We start from the raw sequence: 18,844 nt of genomic DNA on the forward strand, positions 1-18,844 counted from the left end.
GGTTAAGAAAAAACACCCAAGTGCGAGTCCCTGGGCTGCCCTTCCGACCTCTGCGGGCCCCCGCGGCGGGGAGGTGACTTGGGGGGACCTTCTAGTCTTAGGGACCGTCTCTGATTCCCTTTGAGGTTGATTTGCCCAAAGAAATAACACGAGGATACCCAACCCGCACAGTTATCCTATGTGAAGAGCTGACTACACATAAACCCTCTTATTGAATAAAAGCTGTACTTCTGTGCAGCTTCCCGGCTTCCAAACGTAGTCCAGAACCAGGGAAACAGTGTCCAGCTGGCCTCCAGAGCCGTTTCCTCTGACGAGATCTGCAGCCGCCACGGGCAGCCATCAGTAGGAGTTGAGCATCTCTCAGAATGGATGTCGTCATTTTGTACAAATTTATGTAATAAGGTAGCCACCTGCCCCTTCTCTTTGCTTTCAGTTATGATCTTCCATTTGTTTCCTTCCAACTGGAATCCCCAAACAAAGGCTGCTACTGCGCTCCCTGGTCTGCTTAAGTGTTTTCAGTCATTTTAAGTGCCCGGCGATCAAGCCGGGGTGGTCCGTGCAGTACTCGGGGGACTCTCTCGGTTCATGCTATATATCCAGCTGGAAGAGGGCCCCAGAGATAATAAGGCTTGGATGGCGGCCCACCTCCAAGATGAATAGAACAGAGATGCAGTGAGCCAGGTGTGGGACATCTGCAGCACCTTCTGCAGGACCGGCACACACTAATCCAGCCAGTCTCAAAAGCTCAAACACTGCGCAGTTCCCATTTCAATGGCGATTTAAAGGTGACAAAGCTTTTGCTCTGTGGCCTTGGGGAAACCACCTCCCCTGGCTGAGCCTGTTTCCTAATCTGTAGAATGAGACTGGACTAAGTGAACCTCAAAGGTTACCTCTAGCTTTAAATCGCTAGCCTCACACACCGTGTCTGAGTCTGGGAGAAAACAATGGATCTTTAAAGGAAAATAACACCTGTCTTTCCTGCACTCCCAAAATGAGAGGGGATCTGGAAATGCCAGCAGGAAGAGGGACAGACAGGTCAAAGGGTCCTCCTATCACTTAGCGCAATCTCCTTACTTCACAGATGTGTAAATTGAGGCCCACAAAGGAAATGACTGCCCTGAGGAGGCACAGGAGCTCAAAGCCAGATCTTGGCACTAAGTCAGGTCGTCACAGATTTAGGCTAGGAAAAGTTTTTAAGTCACAGAGTCCAATACTACCCGAAGCCCAGGGAAGACACTTGACCAAAGTCACACCAGTGATGCTGTGCCACCTCCTCCAGGATGGTCCCCACCAACAAAAGGGCAGGACGGAAGTGGAAATGGAAGGTGATGAGTTTTTAAATGAAGTTCTGCTTCTTCTCTACCTGATCTAGGACTTCATTTATGGAATTCCCAAGGATGCTTCCTGACCAGGGCAGGTGGCACCAGCTTCTAGGCTCAGAGAACTGCTGAGGCAATAAATGGGAGGTTCAGTGACTAGACTGGGGTCCCACAGTCAGTCAGTTTGTCAGAGGCAGGAGCTGAACCCAGGGCTTCCTGGTGGCACTGCCTTTCAAAGACTGTCTTACTGTGCCATTTTCTCTAGGTCTGAGGAGGGAATATATACTTTTTTTTTTTTTAAACCGTTACCTTCCATCTTGGAGTCAATACTGTGTATTGGCTCCAAGGCAGAAGAGTGGTAAAGGTGGGCAATGGGGGTCAAGTGACTTGCCCAGGGTCACACAGCTGGGAAGTGTCTGAGGCCAGATTTGAACCTAGAACCTCCTGTCTCTAGACCTGGCTCTCAATTTACTGAGCTACTTAGCTGCCCCCTATATACTTTCTTAAAAGTTTTATGAATCTAATTATTACTGCATCACCTTCATCCCTCTTTATGGTTGAAAAAGACCACAGGGAAAAATGAGATTGAATAAGTGGAAATTGATTTTAAAAGGGTTTCTGTTTTATTGAAAGAGAACTGGGATGCCATTCTAAGTAAAAGCCGGGGTTATTTCTCTTTAAGAGAAGTCCTAGCTGTATAGAATCAAGGTATGTTGACACCAGATCCATAGGAGGTCATTTACCATCTAAGGTAGCCAAGAAACAGGAAATGAGGAAGTCCAGGAACTTTCTTCAGAGGAGAAACCTTCAGGCCCTTGTTCTTAGTTCCCACATATTTGTAATCATTCTGGTGACCGACTTTCCAAGTCCCCAGCAAATCAGAAGCCATCAGGAGGAAGTGCCAGAGACTGCAACAAGCATCAGCTTATGGAGAAGGTGATAAATGAAAAAGCATAGCAGCCTAGGGAAACATAACTAGGGGCAAATGGCCCCTTGCCTTATTACTCCAAAGGAGTCTCTGAAATTGGGACCTTCTCCCCTGATTCTGGGTCATGATGGCCTTGGAGTTAACCAGAAAAGATGACAAGTTTAAGATGGCAGGTTTGTAAAGATTTTCTTTAAAAATGGGTTCAAAGAGTATTTGGTGTTTCCTAGGATTAAGTCCTGGCTATGCCATAGGAAGTCTCAGAGAATGGACAAAGGCACTGGTAAGGTAAGGGGTTTACCTGTAGTCTCGCCAGTTATGAAGAAATTCTTCTTTTATGAAACCACCTTCCTCTTACAAGGTATGGAAAAATGGGGGCAGCTACATGAGCTTTGGAAGGGAGTCTCCATCCACAACTTCTTGGGAGAATGGGATCAACCCTGGCTATTTGAGCACAGAGCACCAGAAAAAAAAAGAGGTCAGACAAGCAAGGGTCAGCACAACCATTAGCAGGAAGACCATCAGATTAGTGGAACTGGAAGTGGCCCCCTGAAAATGGAGGGAAGCAAATGGTGAGACTGATGATAGGAACGATATTGCATGTTATGTGTGTGAATCAATTTTCTTAACCTGTTCTGGGTCATGGATCCCTCTGGCAGCCTAGTGAAGCTTAATAGACCCTTTCTCAGAAGAATGTGTCAAGTGCCTAAAATACAGAGGATTTCAAAGGAAATTCGTTTAAGGGAATGTTATCAAACCTAAAAAAAGTAGAAGGCCCCCAGATTAAGAATTTTGTTCTATCTGAAATCTTTCCTGAGGCTCTCAGCTGTGAGAGCCCTTCCCACACTCCCTTGTATCTCTGATATACTTACGTCTCCACATGCTACCTCCCCTGACAGAACATAAGCTCCTCGCAGGCAGGGCCTGCCTCCATTTTAGTCTTTGGGTCCCCAGCATTCAGACTAAGAACCTCATGCTCACAACTGACATACAGAAGGGTTTTGGGGCGGGGTGGGATGCGAAAGGGAAATGATAACTGTCTCAAAGATTCTTTGACGGTGTGGTGCCATGTAAAGTCAATAGGATTGGGTTTCAGTTCTGACACTCCCAAGCGTTACTCTCTTCACCTGCAGAGTGAGGAGTTGGGCTGAATCATCTTCGGGGTCTTTGCCATCTGCAAAGCTGGACTCCTCTGAGCTGATGAATTAGAAGCAATAGCCAAAAGTGCAGGGACGGATTTAGGCTGGATTCTAAGGTTTCCCCATTGTCCCACACACTGAGATTCTGGAGGACGATCCTCCTTATTTTATAAGGAGAGAAACAATTGACCAGATTTAACATCACACAGCCAAGATTAAATCAATGTACTTAATTTACAAGTATGTAATACTTCTTGAGGCATAATCTATTAGGGAACATTTTGTTGGATAAGTGACCAAGAATTATATAAGCAAAGATGAGTCAGATCACCCTTCATGATATAAAGTTAAGCTTACAGTTGTGAAAGTAGAAAACCCTGCACGTATGATTATGGCTTGACCCTGCTCTCACTCATGCAATTTTAGACTCCTGTAACAGCAGAGTTGGGTGGCGATACCTGATCATCTCATTCAATCCTATAATTTTATAGCCTAGGCCACGAAGAAGCCAAATGACTTGCTCAAGGTCACATAGCCAAGTAATGAAAAATAAGACCAATTTTTGGTCCAATGTTCTTTCTCAAAGGCAATCAGTGAGTACTGACTGTGCCAGGCCCTAGGCTTTAAATTCCTCCTTGCAAGAGCTACAATAAGATGAAGTTCAATTTTTAGTCATGCAGCAAGTCACTCATCCCGTAACATTGTCCCCAAAGGGAATTATTTCATCTAATTGTTTCTTGCCTTTCACAAAAAGTCACACCAAGTGAATGAGATTCTTTACCTCCTGATCCAAAAAGACTATTCCCAGTCCATAACTAACTTCTTCATCTTCTTACAAATGGGGCCATTAGTTTAATTCCTACCCCAAGCTGAAATTATAGAAACAAAGTTTAGTACATTTGAATATGCTGTAAGAATTATGTTAAATACAACTTACTGGATGGGACAATAAATACAAAGGAGATGGTTTAAAATAAGTACTCTTTCAGGCTTAGAGACGGGAGGTCCTAGGTTCAAATTTGGCCTCAGACACTTTCCAGCTGTGTGACCCTGGGCAAGTCACTTGACCCCCATTGCCTACCCTTACCACTCTTCTGCCTTGGAACCAATACACAGTATTGACTCCAAGATGGAAGGTAAGGGTTAAAAAAAAAAAGAGTACTCTTGTGATAGCAAACTATTCTATGATCAATGCTTAATAAAGTAATTCTAGGGACATTTTAATTAGCATCCTTCCAACCCTCGTCAAAAATAGATTTACAGCTGCCAACCCATACCATTGCCTACAGTAAGTTGTGTAGGTTTAATTTCTGTCTCTGTATAGTCAACACTATGGTTTTTCTAGTAGCAATGCATGACTGAGAGTTGGACTATAAAGAAAGCTAAGTGCCACAGAATTGATGCTTTTGAATTGTGGTGCTAGAGAACGTTTTTTTTTCCCTTTCTTTTTAAATCACTTACTGAGTATTGGTTCCAAGACCAAAGAATGTTAAGGCCTAGGCAACTAAGGTTAAGTGACTTGACTAGGATCATACTGCTAGAAAGTGTTTGAGGTCAGATTTGAAGCCAGGACCTCTCATCTCCAGGTCTGACTCTCAATTCACTGGAGAAGACTTTTGAGAGTCTCATGTATAGCAAGGAGATGACATCAGTCAATACTTAGAGAAACTAATTCAGACTGTTCACCTACTGAAGCAGAAGCCTAAATATTTTGGCCACTTAAAGAGAAGCCAGGATTCACTAGAGAAGACCCTGATGTTGGTAAGGGAATGGCAAGAGGTCAAGAATGGGCAGTGTCATGGACACATGAGTATAAACTTAGACTTTGAAAGATATAGTGGAGGCTACAGAAAGCCCTGGAATGCTATGGTTGGATGTAACTGAATAAACGATCTCTCTCATGATAAGAAAGAAGCATTCTCTTGGTATTGGAACTCAAAAGAAAGGGCAAAATCACTGCAGTTGACAATACGACTCTTGGTTTAAGACTTCTAAATTTTTTTTGGTGGGGAGAAGGGGTTGTTGCAACATGAAAAGAAATGAGAATCCAGGTCCAAGATGACTTTCCTGATGCCAGTATCTTGATATATATATAAACATTAAGTACATCAGAGATCAGCTTGGATTTCAATTTAATCTTTAGGAATGTCTAACATTCCCCCCCCCCCCCACTTCATCAAAAATACAAAAAAGCACCAATGAATAGCATTAACCTAATCTCCCAAAATTATTTAAAATGTCTAAAAATGATATCAATGAATTATGCACCCAACTTCCCACTTACCTGAAGTCTTGCTACAATATCATCAGCTTGTTTGTTATAGGACAATCAACATGATTTAATAAAATATACTTTTAAAATCTAAAACATTACATCCAACACCATAATAGGAAATTTCAAGCAACTGGTGTTTAGCGGGCAGAAACAAGCTGTGATCACTGAAAAACCACACAGAATTGATATTATATAACTCTGACAATCTGAATTTTTGAGAGCATATGTCAGTGTTGAAGGGATGTGAAACTTAACAGAGCCAATGATTGGAATGGGATCTGAGGGTCAGAATGCCCCATGCTCTGTATTGCTTCTATCATTCTAAGGAAGGTGAGCAGGTATATCCCCAGCATCTCACACAGCATACCTGGCTTGTACCAGGACTTTGAAGTGCTTGCCAAAGTGAAGTGACTCATAAATTCTAAGACTAAGCTGTAGATAAAGTAACCCCCTACACCAGCCAAGTCACAAGTGCCATCCCTATTGTGATCCAATTCAGATGGTCCATTTTCTGGCTGGATATCAAATTACTATGCATAGTGGAGTCATGTATGCCAACTAGAATTCAGAATATCAGAATAGGTTTCAGCATTAGAAAAATGCTGAAAGCTAAAGGCTACCACAATCCATGTAAGCTCCTTAAGGTGATATCCATCCTTTATTTTTAGCATATCAACTACCTCCCCCCCCCCCCCCAGATTACTTCACAGTCTGTCCATCTGACTGGCTCAGTGCCCAAGGGATGCCAGTCTTGTCTATAGTCTGGCATCCACAAATGTCCTGTCACTCTCACTTCTTCCTGAGCCATCCTGCCTTTCTAGTCTTGGCCCTGTCTGGATTCCTAACCTCCCCTGGTTTCTCTCTACTTCATCATGAAGTCAGTGCTGGAGCTGCCACAGGCAGAAGGGAGGAGCTGAGGTTGGGAGAATTTGCCATTTCAATAAAAAGATCAAAGAAAGTCTTCAGAATGATGGAAAGATAGACCGCAGGGACAGCCAGATTGAGTCATATCATTTTGAGAAAGGGAGAAAAGTAAAAAAGCCAAGGATCCATAAAATACAGTTAGACTTAAAAAGAACCAGAAACAAATGAAAATTGCATGGATAATCTTTTATGTATATACAAAGATCCAACTGTGTGTGAGTGCATGTGTGTGTGTAAATCTTTATGAGATGAGAAGACAGGGGAATGGGACATGGGGAGGTGGGACTGGGTGGTGTCAAACACAGGAGGGAGGTTGGGGTCAGTAGGACAGGCTGGGCTTTCACATGGAGTAGCAAAAGGATGGCAAGAGAAGACATGATACACAAAACAGGGTTGTGCCAAGCTCCTTACATTAATCTTCTGAAATGAAGCACTCTGGATTCCCCAGGTACAAATCCATTAACAGAATAAATCTGTTTTCCTAAAATCTAGAACAAGTTTTAAGATGCCTTTTTAACTAAAAGCATGATCAAAGTTCAGTCAAACATGACCCATGGGACTGACTTTCTAAGATTTCACAAGAAAGTGCATGTAAGAAATGTTCTATTTTGTCCTCTGTTTCTCTAAGTTTGTTAAACTGCAATTATTCTGAGGGCTGTAAAAAACACCTTTTACTGAAATAAAAAGCCACGTTAATGCCAAATTAAAATGTTCTTACTAATAAGGCAGAGAAAATCTGATTGAATATCAAATTTTCAAATTCTTTTAACATCTACAAATCTTCCCAAAGTGATGCTTGGGTAAACACCCGGGAATTTAAAAATTACATTAGTGCCTGGGAAATTCATTCTTCCTGAATCAAAATAATCACACCGACTTTTATTTAAGCTTTCAATTGCATTTTCTTCAAAGTGCTGTTTTCCATAAGAGACAGAACTAAAAAGCATCAAAGTGAGTAGAAAAGAGAGTAAAAAATTAAATTGTAATATCTTCAATGTCTCAGAGGATTTTGTCATTTTCAAACTTGATACAAGATGAACCACAAAGCAGCAATAGGCAAAATATTTTCTTCTAACAACATTATTTCATATGTGATGTGTACCTAACTTAAAAAATGTTCAGCATTTTCATGCTAAGATTACCAATATCTCTCTCTCTCTCCTCGCCTCCCAACATCTCTTAAAGCTTCCAAAGCAGTTTCAATCCTTGGTAATATCTGAGCAGCAAAACCCTCAAAGTCATAAATAAACAAAATAATTAAAAGCCTAAAGATGGAGACATGATCCATTTTAGTAAATAGTAGCGCAAAACGTGTAGTTTATCTGAGCTTTTTTTCCTCTGTAAACTTACATTCTTGTAGGAATAAAGCACAATAATCCTCATCTGAACAGTTCATATTTGGTGGATGCCACTGAGTCAAGTCCAGTATTACTGCTGTGACTTCTCAGTCACTGAAGTTGTGTTGCCTTGATAGGGATAACACTATTGAAGTCCAAGAAAAAGGGTCCTTCTTGTTTAGGCAAAAAGGTACTGGGAATGATATTGTAGATACCAGCAGGGACATTATCCACTTCAAGGTAACAAAATCCACATCTGCAATCAAGAAATGATCAAGGCAAGGTTCACAAAATTGTGGAGAAAGCAATGCAGAAGAGAAATGAGATTTAAAACGTGAACATTACCTATAATCACCACTGGTCTTCTTCTGAAAGGTTGAAGGGCCAGGATCTCCTACTACTGACACCGTGACAAGTTCAAACCCAACACTATATTGCCTATTATTTTCAAAAGAATGAAATGTCCATTATCAGATATACTCAAATAAATACAAGCTTGCAACATGGTTACATTTATATTACAGATATACTATAAAGAACTACAATTTGGAAACAACTGCATGTTAGTTTTGCACTTAATTATACACAGGCCATTTCTACTACCTTTTAGAATCTGTCAGGATTAACATTATTCAATTCAATTTAGATGAGGCTGCTTTTTTTTGCCATTTAGTATATGCTTGCTGATCAAGTTATTAAAAGGATGAGTAGATGGCTGGCAACTATTTATAAAATAATGCATATTAGTTATTTGGATTATCTTTGAATAAACCTTGACCAAAAATATACAAACACTATGTTAAACTTTAAAATAACTATACTGTGAGCTTTTAAAGAGTTAAAAACATTGCCTCCTTTTTTATGTTCAAAGTGCCTAGCACAGTGACTGCAATCTTCAGGCCCTGCAGATCTAAGCTTAATCCATAACTGTCAGTTCAATTCATCACATGCCTTCTATGAACTAAGCACTAGGATGGGCACTAGGAATACAAAGACACAGATGAGGTAAGAGAAAATCCCTTGAGGATTTTATATTCTGAATCATACATCACCCACTGTTTCTCAATAAACATATACCTTAGTGGTTTTAGAAAAATAATTTAGAAACAAGAAAATACCAGCAACCTCTTTTGAATGATTTCTCAAGACATGCACATCCTAATTTGACTTATGCCATTATTCCAATATGATTCATGACTCTAAACAAACCTTGGTCCTCTTAGTTCAATGAGGAGTGGCCCAGCCTTTTCCAGCTGGAATTGGTAGATGGGGTTGTTTTTGTGGGAATCCCTGAAGTTCCCACATCCTCCAGCACTCTGACCTTTCCACTGTCCATTAATCTAAAAACAAATAAAATACTTTAGTATAAATTCCACTGACAAAGTCTGATGAATATGCATGTAACTTTTTCTATACTCCTAGATTTCTCTTTGAAAATGCTCCCTTGTCCATGCTTGGGGAAATGAGAAACTACCAAGGGTTCTTTGCCTCATCTCTGTCTTGTTGAAACCTCACCCATCAAGCCCAGGTCTGAATGCTTTCTCCTCTCAATGATTTCTCTGACTTCTCCAGCCAAGACTGATCTCTCCTTCTCTTTGTATTTTATCACATTTTGCCTTGAATGTCATTTATCTGTGTCTAGGTTTTATCTTCCTGACTGGATGTTTTTGAGGGCAAGTCTTATGCATCTTTGTATTTTCTTTAATACTTTATGTAGAGTAAAAGCTCAAGTAATGCATGCTGAATGAATAAAACTGAACACAACTGGAACAGAGGAAGAATTCTTTTGAAATGTCTTCTGTATTTATTCTTTCCTTCCCACTTTCAGCTCCTACCCCAGTCCAAATATAATCACATCACCTGGACTAACAATTTTGTCAGATATAAATCACATTGACCCAAAGAGGCATTTTACTTACCCTTTTTGATACAATATATGGTGTAGGAATCTTTGAAAAAGTAAATTTACATGCTGAGTACACCTAGGTTAAAAAAAAAGAAAAAGTATATAAAACTCTACTGGGCAAACAAACTTTTAGTTAGAAAATTCTTTTAAAATTTAAACTGAATTCTCCACATGGAGTGTCATAATTGAGAAGAAACAATTTCTCTTGGCTCATTTTGGGTTTATAGTGTATTGGCTACATCATTTCTGGCCACCAGAGGGTGACATGTAGACCTCCAGCAGCCTATTATCACACCTTACTGTTACCTTTTCAAAGCCTATAAGCTAAAAAGATTTGGATTCACCCAGCCTCCTAGTGGGTAGAGACCTCAAAGGCCAGGACCAAAATAAGAATCTCTAAAACACATCCCTACACAGAATCATCCAGCCTTTGCTTAAAAACTTCCCATGAGAGAGAACCCATATCAGAGGGTCACCCTTCCACATTGGGATAGCTCTGTCACAGAGTTTTCCTTTTACATTAAGCCTAAATTTAGATCTTTGTACCGTCTACCCATTACTCCAACCCTCTGGAGGCAAGCAAAACAAGTGTGACCCATTTGCTACAAAAAGGACCTCCAAGTCTTGAGGAAAGTTATCATGTCTCTCCAAGTCTTTTCTTTTCTAAGTTGAACAGACCAAGTTCCTTTGATTGCTCTTCACGTGCTCTCCAGGCTCTTCATCATTCCTGAGAACCCTCCACTGGACAGCCTCTAGCTTGCCAATTTCCTTTTACTCAAATGTGGCATACACTAGAGCCACTGGCTTCCCTGGACAGAGTGACACAGCTGGGCCATCACGAGAGACCTGGCCACTTAACTAGCCTTGGGCAAGATATTAACCTCTGCAAATGCCAGTTTTTTCATCTATCATAAATTTGTGCTGAAACCTCAAATAGCTATTATGAGGCTCAAAAGAGATCATGGCTCTGAAAGCACCTTCTGCAGGATCAGAGTGCTGATTTAAAACCCTAACTTGATCTGAGAATTTGAAATCCACACACAATAAGGCATAAAATTAAATTAAGGTATTTTTCTTCCTAAAGGTGCTACTGAATTGTAGTACAGAAGGAGACAACTGCTTCATTTTTAGAAATAGAGCATCCTTTATTCCCCCAATCCATATGGGTCTGGTAACAAACTGCCTCATTCGTCTGAGAAGAACAGTTAGCATTTTTACAGCACCAACTATGGGCTGGGCCTGGTGCTAAGAAGGGTCTGAGTGGCTCAGCACCAGCAGAGTGGCTGGGGGAGGTGAACTTGCTGGGCAGCCCAACCAAGAACAGCGTTGCTAAGAGAGGCTGCAATCTGCTTCAGTGGAAGGTATGCACATACCTGTGAAATCACAGACCCTTTGAGTGCTGGCATTTCTCCTAATCATCTGCTTACACAGAACAGAGTACTTTTTTCCAATGAAAACAACCACATGCCATCTGGCTAACATTCCTTTATCCCATTCCGTTGTGCCAACATAGCCCGAACCTACCCTGACTGTGTAGTGGATGGTGTTCTGTTTCTCATACTGAGACACCACTAGCGTAAAGATGTGAGGCCCTGGAGTTGTTAGCTTTATCTTGGTCAGATAATGGGGGCTATTGATGCGAATTCCATCAATATATGGAGGTGGGTCAGCTGGGAAAAAACAAAACAAAACAACAAAAAGATGTGTTTTAGAACCAGCCAGTTTATTTTGAATGTCAGTTTGATGCTCAGTGAGATGCTCACTCTTAACAGGATCAAGTCTATTAAAAAGTCTGTATTTTCCCACAATGGATGCATTGAAATTGAATAGTTCAGAACATGGTAGTACAATACAGTCCAAAGTAATCATTTTGAAACACATTAAAAGACAAACAGTAGTTGAGATTTATGCTACAATGAATTCTGAGAGCATAATTAATCAATGTTGCTTCATAAAGTAAAAATCTTCAAATATTTGCATTTCATTCCATACATGTTGTGCCAGCCCCATTCTAAGTCACAATACTAGCTCCACCAGTTTTCACCCTTCTCATGGTTCAGTTTAAAGATAGAATGATATACTTGAAAGAGTCAGGAACTGGGTAACAGGAAGCTTGAGATACAGTTCTGGCTTATGCCACTAATCAAAACAACCAAAGCTTTAAAGATTTGCAAGACACTTTTTGAACATCACAGCTGGGGTCTGCATCTTGTTCAAAGGAAGATGGAAAGTTGTCAGTAAGGAATAGTAAAGAGGCTCAATGTGGCTAGTATGGAGAATGTATGATGGGCAAAACTATGTAACAAGTCTGGAAAAGTGGAAAAGAGCTGAACTATGAAGGGCTTTAATATTACAGACATTTTTTTTCATTCTAGAGGTGCTGGGGAGTCATTGGAATTTTCTGACAGAGGAGTGACATGGTATGACTTGAAAAATTTGAAAATATATCCTAAAAAAACATCACCTTTGTAGCCATGTGGACAATGGATTGGAGATAAGAGAGATAGAAGGCAAGATCAATGAAGTGGTTACTGAAAAAGTCTGGGCAAAAGGTGTTAAGTGCCTGAAGATGCTGCAGAGGTGGAATGGTCAAGCTTAGGCACTGTGTGTGTGAGTGTGTGTGTGAGATTGAGGAGTCAAGGAGGACTCCATTGGAAATGTCTAAGAGGCAGATACTAAGACAGCGATGGAGCTGATGAGATCACCAAGAGTGACTACTGAGAAAAGAGAAGAGGGTCCAGGAAAAAGCCTTGTAATATATTCGGTTGGGGGGTGGCACATGGATGAGACCACAGTGGAGATCAAGGAGGACCAGAAACCCCAGCTTCCTTCAAAGCACAGCTCAGGAGACCTTTCTTAACTCCTCCTGAAATCAGCATTCTTTCTTTCTTGAAATTACTTTGTATTACTTTACTTGGTACCTGTTGCATTTCCTCTGTAGAAAGTAAGCTCCTTGAGGGCAGAGAGACTGTTTCATTTTTGTATGTACACTCAGGACTAAGTCCAGTGTCTTGCATAGGCCTTAACAAATGCTTGCTGATTTGATTTATCTAAGTCATGGATAAAAATGAATTAACTAGCAAAAGGCAAAGCAAAATCTCTGGGGCACTAGATTCCAGATCTTCTAAGCTGATTCTGAATCATTACTTGTGCCCAAATCCACCTAATTTTGCTTCACAGCAGGAGCGATTCTGCCAAATGATTTCTAAAATCTATGTGAATAACATAGCATTTTCAGATTAATTTATTAATAGTCAAGAAAGAGCATTAGCCTAGGTATGAGCTACTCTTGAGAAGTCAGGCTAGCTCTGGATCACAACTTTTTCTTAGATGCATACTAACCATCCCTTTAGAGCTATATTCAAGAACTTTTCCGGGAATCAAAGTAAAGTCCACTAGTCTATAGTTTAAAGATTCTATTCCTCACCTCCCACTTATGGCATTGCCTTTTTCCAATCCTGAGGTAATTGTTCTCCATTTTCTTTTAAACTATGCACACAATTATAATGAGGAGGGAATGAAAAATGAAATACTGGCTAGTTGTAAAAAAGAGGCAGAAGGTAATGGTCATTACAAATGATGGTCAAAACTGAAGATGGTATTTTGTGATTTCTCAGGGATAGAGAATAGTCATAAAAACCCTAGGGATATATCTTAATTTCTTAGTCAAATTAATAGCTAATTTTCATTTTTCCCTCTATAGAATGAAATGATGTTCTTTTTCTCTGAGGTAAAAATATAAATTTAGGATGTACTTTACTTATAAACAATCTCAACAAACATACCTGGGTAGTAAATTCTTTTCCCATCACTCTTATATACTACCATTGTGATGAACTCACGATTGTTTGCAAAATCATCCTAAAAAGCAAACAGTAGTTTTACTAAATTATGGCAAAAAAGGAAAGATATTTATAAGAAAACTTAAAACTTAAATCACACAAAACCATAAGAATGACTATAATTCATACTTAACATAATACTTTTTAGTCAAGGAGCTCTACTAACAGACCTGACCCTTTAGAAAATAAATGAATTTTTAGAAGTAAAATGCTGATTGTTTCGTAAAAATCACTACACTATCAGCGGCAATATATTCAATCACATCCTATTATCCTAAAATCAGAGAATTTATTCATCATAGAGCCAGATAGAATAAATTATTTCCAAGTCTATTTTAAAGCATTTTACTGATTATCTACTTAAGGTCTAATATACAAAGTAACACAAAAAGTGCTACCATAAAGAAGAACAAAATATCTTACACTTTATTTTTGAGGAATATTTTGTACAAAAATTTGAGTTAAAATCTCAGTAAGTTATAAATGCCATTCTTTAGAAAATGAGAAATAAAACAGTTATGATCTAGCTAAATGGTTCCATTTCTAGAAATTCAAGGCAAAATCTAAAAAAAAAATTAGAAAGGGTCACATTTTTAGCGACACAATTTTACTCTTCAATAAACTATTTCTTGGATGACTGAGCAAAGGCTAGGGGTACCTTGTCAGTGATGTGTCTACTAAGGAGAACCCAGACTGCAGCACCACCTTGTGGACATTGAACTTCCAGTTTATACTGAGGATTGTTTGCCAGGCTATACACATCTTTCACCGGCCCATGCTTGGCATCCCAAGTACTGAAAAAATGAAATTTGGCAAAGAATGAGATGGTGATATTTTGAGAAGACAACATTAAATTTCAACCATAAAGTAATGTAAATGAATGAGTCATAACAAGGCATGGGATAAGAAAAATCCTGAGTGGTAGGCATTTGGCAAAGAATTCAAATATTGGCCATAGAGAGGGAAATCTGATCTCCCTAAAATACCAGTTGTACAAATATTTAACAAAAACATATGGAGACAATGGCAATGTTTTTTAGTTAGGACTTTTGAACTATGCTAAAGCTTTATAAAAACCTTGTGCATAGTATGCTTGGAGAATCCTGGAAAATCAACTAAAAAACTAGTTGAAATAATGAACAACTTTAGCAAAGTTGCAGGATATAAAATAAACCCACATAAATATTCAACATTTCTTTATATTATCAACAAAGACCAGCTATTAAAAAACTATAGGCCAGTGATGGCAAACTAAGGCCTTTGGGCCAGATGCGGCCCCCTGAAATGTTCTATGCAGCCTCGTGACATTATTCCTAATCTGATGAATACAATGAAACTTCAAAAGAGTTGCCTTAGAAAGAGACTGACAGATGAGCATTTCCTTTCCTTTGGCCCCCTCTTTAAAAAGTTTGCCCATCACTGGGTTAAGGATTAGTGATGGACCAGTGGAATAGATTAGGTACATAGTACATAGTAGGCAATGACCATAGCAAATGCAAAGTTCCCAGCTTTGGGGACAAAAGTGCAGGAAAGCAATTTGGCAGAAACTAGTTACAGGCTAGTATCTCACACCATATACCAAAATAAGGTCAAAATGGGCACATGATTTAGACATTAAAGGTGATACCACAAGCAGCTTAAGGGAGCATGGAATAGCATGCTTGTCTGATCTTTTGATAAGGGAAGAATTTATAACCAAACGAAACAGAGAGCACGGTGGGTTATAAAATGGATAATTTTGATTATATTAAATTAAAAAGGTTTTGCACAAAGAAAACCAACACAGCCAAGATTATAAGGAAATCAGGAAAATGGGAGATATTTATGCAGAAAAGTTCTCTGATAAAGCCCTGCCTTCTCAAGTATATAGAGAAGTAAGTCAAATTTATAAAACTACAAGCCATTTCCCAGAGAAATGGCCACAAGCAGTATTCAGATGAAGAAATCAAAACTGTTTATAGTCATATGAGAAACTGCTCTAAATTACTAATAATTAGGGAAATGCAAATTAAAATAATTCTGAGGCACCCCTTACGATCAGATTGGCTAATGTGACAGAAAAGGAAAATAATCAATGGTGGAGAGGATGTGGGAAAACAGGAACACTAATGTAGTGTTGGTGGAATTGTGAATTCTGGAGAGTAATTTGGAACTATGCCCAAAGGTCGATAAAACTGTGTATAATCTTTGAACTAACAATACCACTACTAAGTCCGTAGCCTAAAGAGATAAAAAAAAAAAAAGGACCTACGTGAACCTATATGTACCAAAATACTTATAGTACCCCTTTCTGGCGTGGCAAGGAATTGGAAATTGAATGGATGCCCATCAACCAGGGAGTGGATGAACAAGTTGTGGTATATAGTTGTGATGGAATTTTAATGTGCTATAAGAAATGATGAGCAGGATGCTTTCAGAAAGACCTGGAGAGACTTATATAAACTGAAGAAAGCTGCTGTGAGCAGCACCAAGAAAACATTGTACATAGTAACAGCAATATTGTACATTGAACAACTTTGAATAATTTGACTATTCTTAGCAATACATTGATCCAAAACAACTCTGAAGTTGAACAATGTTGAACAATGCCATTCATCAACAGATAGGGTTTGAATGCAAATCAAAGCATACTTTTAAAAACTATTTTTTCTTGGTTTTTTGGTCTCTGTTTTCTTTTTCAACATGACTAATATGGAAATGTTTTGCATGACTGTATAGGTTCAAATTGCATGCCTTCTCAATGCAGGTGGGCTGGGAATAGAGGGAGGGAGAGAATTTGTAACTCAAAATTAAAAAAAAAAAAGCTAAAAATTGTTTTTACATGTAATTAGGAAAAAATTAAATTATCAATTAAAAAACAAAGGCAAAAACAAACAAACCTGTGAATACATGTTGATTCTCTAAAAAGAGCTGGGTTCCAACTCAAATAAATCACATCAAAATATTGGCACAGATCTTCCCAAGAGATCCAGAAAATACCTGAAAAGTAAGTATCCCATAGAATTAATTTAGTGAAAGTATACTGGTTATGTTTTCAACCACTGGTTAAACAAATTTTAAGCTATTTAAAGCATGAATAACTTCATTTCAAAAAGGTGATTTATTACTCTTATTACTACCATTGTCTATTTTCTGGGCTGTTCTTGGATCAAAATTTAAATATTTTTGTAGCTCTGGAGTCCAGTTTTTCAAATCATTTTCACTGTATCTTCCTTTCCAACGCAAATGACTCCAGGGGTTTTTCAACTGGATAAATTTCAGACCCTACAGAAAGGAATACAAAGATTGATTTTCAAAATAATAATAAGCTCAGTTGTATTTATTCATGCTCATTTAAAAAATTGCCTACCAGCTGCTTATTCTTAAAACAGAGTCGATTTTTAAGGAACTCAAGTCTTTAAGCTTCTTTCCTCCAAGCCATCCTCTGCATACTTCTGTCAAACTAATCTTTCAGAGGCTTTTTCATGTCAAAACCCAGTCCCTAAACCTCCAGTGGTTCCCTGCTGCAGTCAAGTCTACTCATCCTGGCATCCAAAGTGTTCTATTATCAGGCTTCAACCTTATTTTTCACCATTTTTTTTTAAACCCTTACCTTCCGTCTTGGAGTCAATACTGTGTATTGGCTCCAAGGCAGAAGAGTGGTAAAGGCTAGGCAATGGGGGTTAAGTGACTTGCCCAGGGTCACACAGCTGGGAAGTGTCTGAAGTCAGATTTGAACCTAGGACCTCCCGTCTCTAGGCCTGGCTCTCAATCCACTAAGCTACCCAGCTGCCCCCATTTTTCACCATTTCTATGGAGCAAGCCAATCTTATTTCTCTCTTTATGCCTCTGCCTAAGTCGTTTCTTCTGTTTAATATTATCTTTTCTCCATCTACCCTTTCTAAAAATTAATCCATATAATTAAAATCTTATTCTAGTTTATTACCTACCAATTAGTTCTAGTTTATTACCTCCTCCAGTAAGTCTTTTCTGACCACTCAATCTTTCACTCATCTCTCCCCTCTATGATTATATAGTATAAATTGTACTACAGGATTTAGCACTTTATTAGTCTTATGAAATCTGCTATTGTTTCATACATAGCAATTTTTTCTTGCCAATGTAGACTAGCCACATCTTGAGGGAAGAGACCTAGGTCATTTATTCTACATCCTTTACAGACAATGTTATTCTCTGTTCCCTTATTCTGGAGTAGAGGTGACACAGGATTCTAGCAGCTCTGTCAGTAGTGTGAGTTTTGGCAGGTTCTGCTGTGCTGGAAATGTTTCCAGTATGATCCCAGCTTATGTCTGTTTTCCAAGAACAAGACTATGAAAGGAGAGATTCATCACCAGCCGGTTGGCTGCTGTTTATGAAGTCTTTGGCTAAGGCAACAAAAAAGTAAAGTACAAAATTATCCTCCTCGGGCTTAATGGCAACACAGTGAAAGAAATGGGTACTAAGGCACTCAATTTCTAGAATATCTATATTCCACGTAATTTAACAGTTGGTCCTCTAAATGAGAGATACTTATTCAATCACCACAATGACATATTAATGGAGGCATTAAATTATACCAATTTCAATATCCTGAACATAAATGAAGTCAGAGGATGGGAAGGAGGTTGCAGTTAAATGGAGGTTTAACACAGGTTCTCTCTTGAAAGACTAAATGGAGCTGATTTTATCATGCATCCAAGGTGACAAGAAACATTTTATGGAACACCATCTTCGCTTTGCAGTGCCCATATTTGCAAAAAAAATCATCATGACAATGACCAAAGTTTATGTGCTGACATTGGAAGAGGATGAGAAGGCAGAGAAATTCTATAAACAAAGCAATAATAACCCTTCACATTAAATCAGTGCAGACTTTAATATTCATAGGCTTCAGTGCAAAGGTGCACAAAAGGAAAGATGATGAAAAATGTTAGGAAAAATATGGCTAAGAATTAAGAAGTGGAAGTACCCAAAGGTCTATAGACTGATACATAGAAGCTTCATGCCTTCATCATAAATGCTATCTTTGATAAAAGAGGTGGGAAGCATTGGTCATAGTGAGTGCTCCAAATAGCATAGAACATTAAACTGTTAAGAAATGACTGATTATTAAATAGAAATCATTTCTGAGTCAGCTGTCTGTATAAAGATAATCAATGAATTAGAACAAAGATAAAAATCAATACTAAATTAGAAGA

The 18,844-nt window shown here is 38.9% G+C and overlaps 1 protein-coding gene across 2 annotated transcripts in view; it reads right to left on the minus strand.

The window, feature by feature from the left end:
- Nucleotides 1-7,440: 7,440 nt before the first annotated feature.
- Nucleotides 7,441-18,844, minus strand: part of CAPN7 (calpain 7) — a 41,760-nt gene continuing 30,356 nt past the window's right edge. For both annotated transcript variants that reach the window (XM_044677421.1, XM_044677420.1), the window contains 9 exons: nt 16,787-16,931; nt 16,547-16,646; nt 14,326-14,461; nt 13,611-13,686; nt 11,350-11,495; nt 9,839-9,901; nt 9,129-9,259; nt 8,265-8,357; nt 7,441-8,175 (listed from right to left, as the gene is read on the minus strand). In XM_044677421.1, coding sequence (XP_044533356.1) covers nt 8,031-8,175; nt 8,265-8,357; nt 9,129-9,259; nt 9,839-9,901; nt 11,350-11,495; nt 13,611-13,686; nt 14,326-14,461; nt 16,547-16,646; nt 16,787-16,931 — 1,035 coding nt within the window. In that variant the 3' untranslated portion in view covers nt 7,441-8,030. The remainder of the gene's footprint in view (nt 8,176-8,264; nt 8,358-9,128; nt 9,260-9,838; nt 9,902-11,349; nt 11,496-13,610; nt 13,687-14,325; nt 14,462-16,546; nt 16,647-16,786; nt 16,932-18,844) is intronic.

The sequence above is a fragment of the Gracilinanus agilis genome, chromosome 5 (genome assembly GCF_016433145.1).
Source record: "Gracilinanus agilis isolate LMUSP501 chromosome 5, AgileGrace, whole genome shotgun sequence".
In the NCBI taxonomy this organism is placed as follows: domain Eukaryota; kingdom Metazoa; phylum Chordata; class Mammalia; order Didelphimorphia; family Didelphidae; genus Gracilinanus; species Gracilinanus agilis.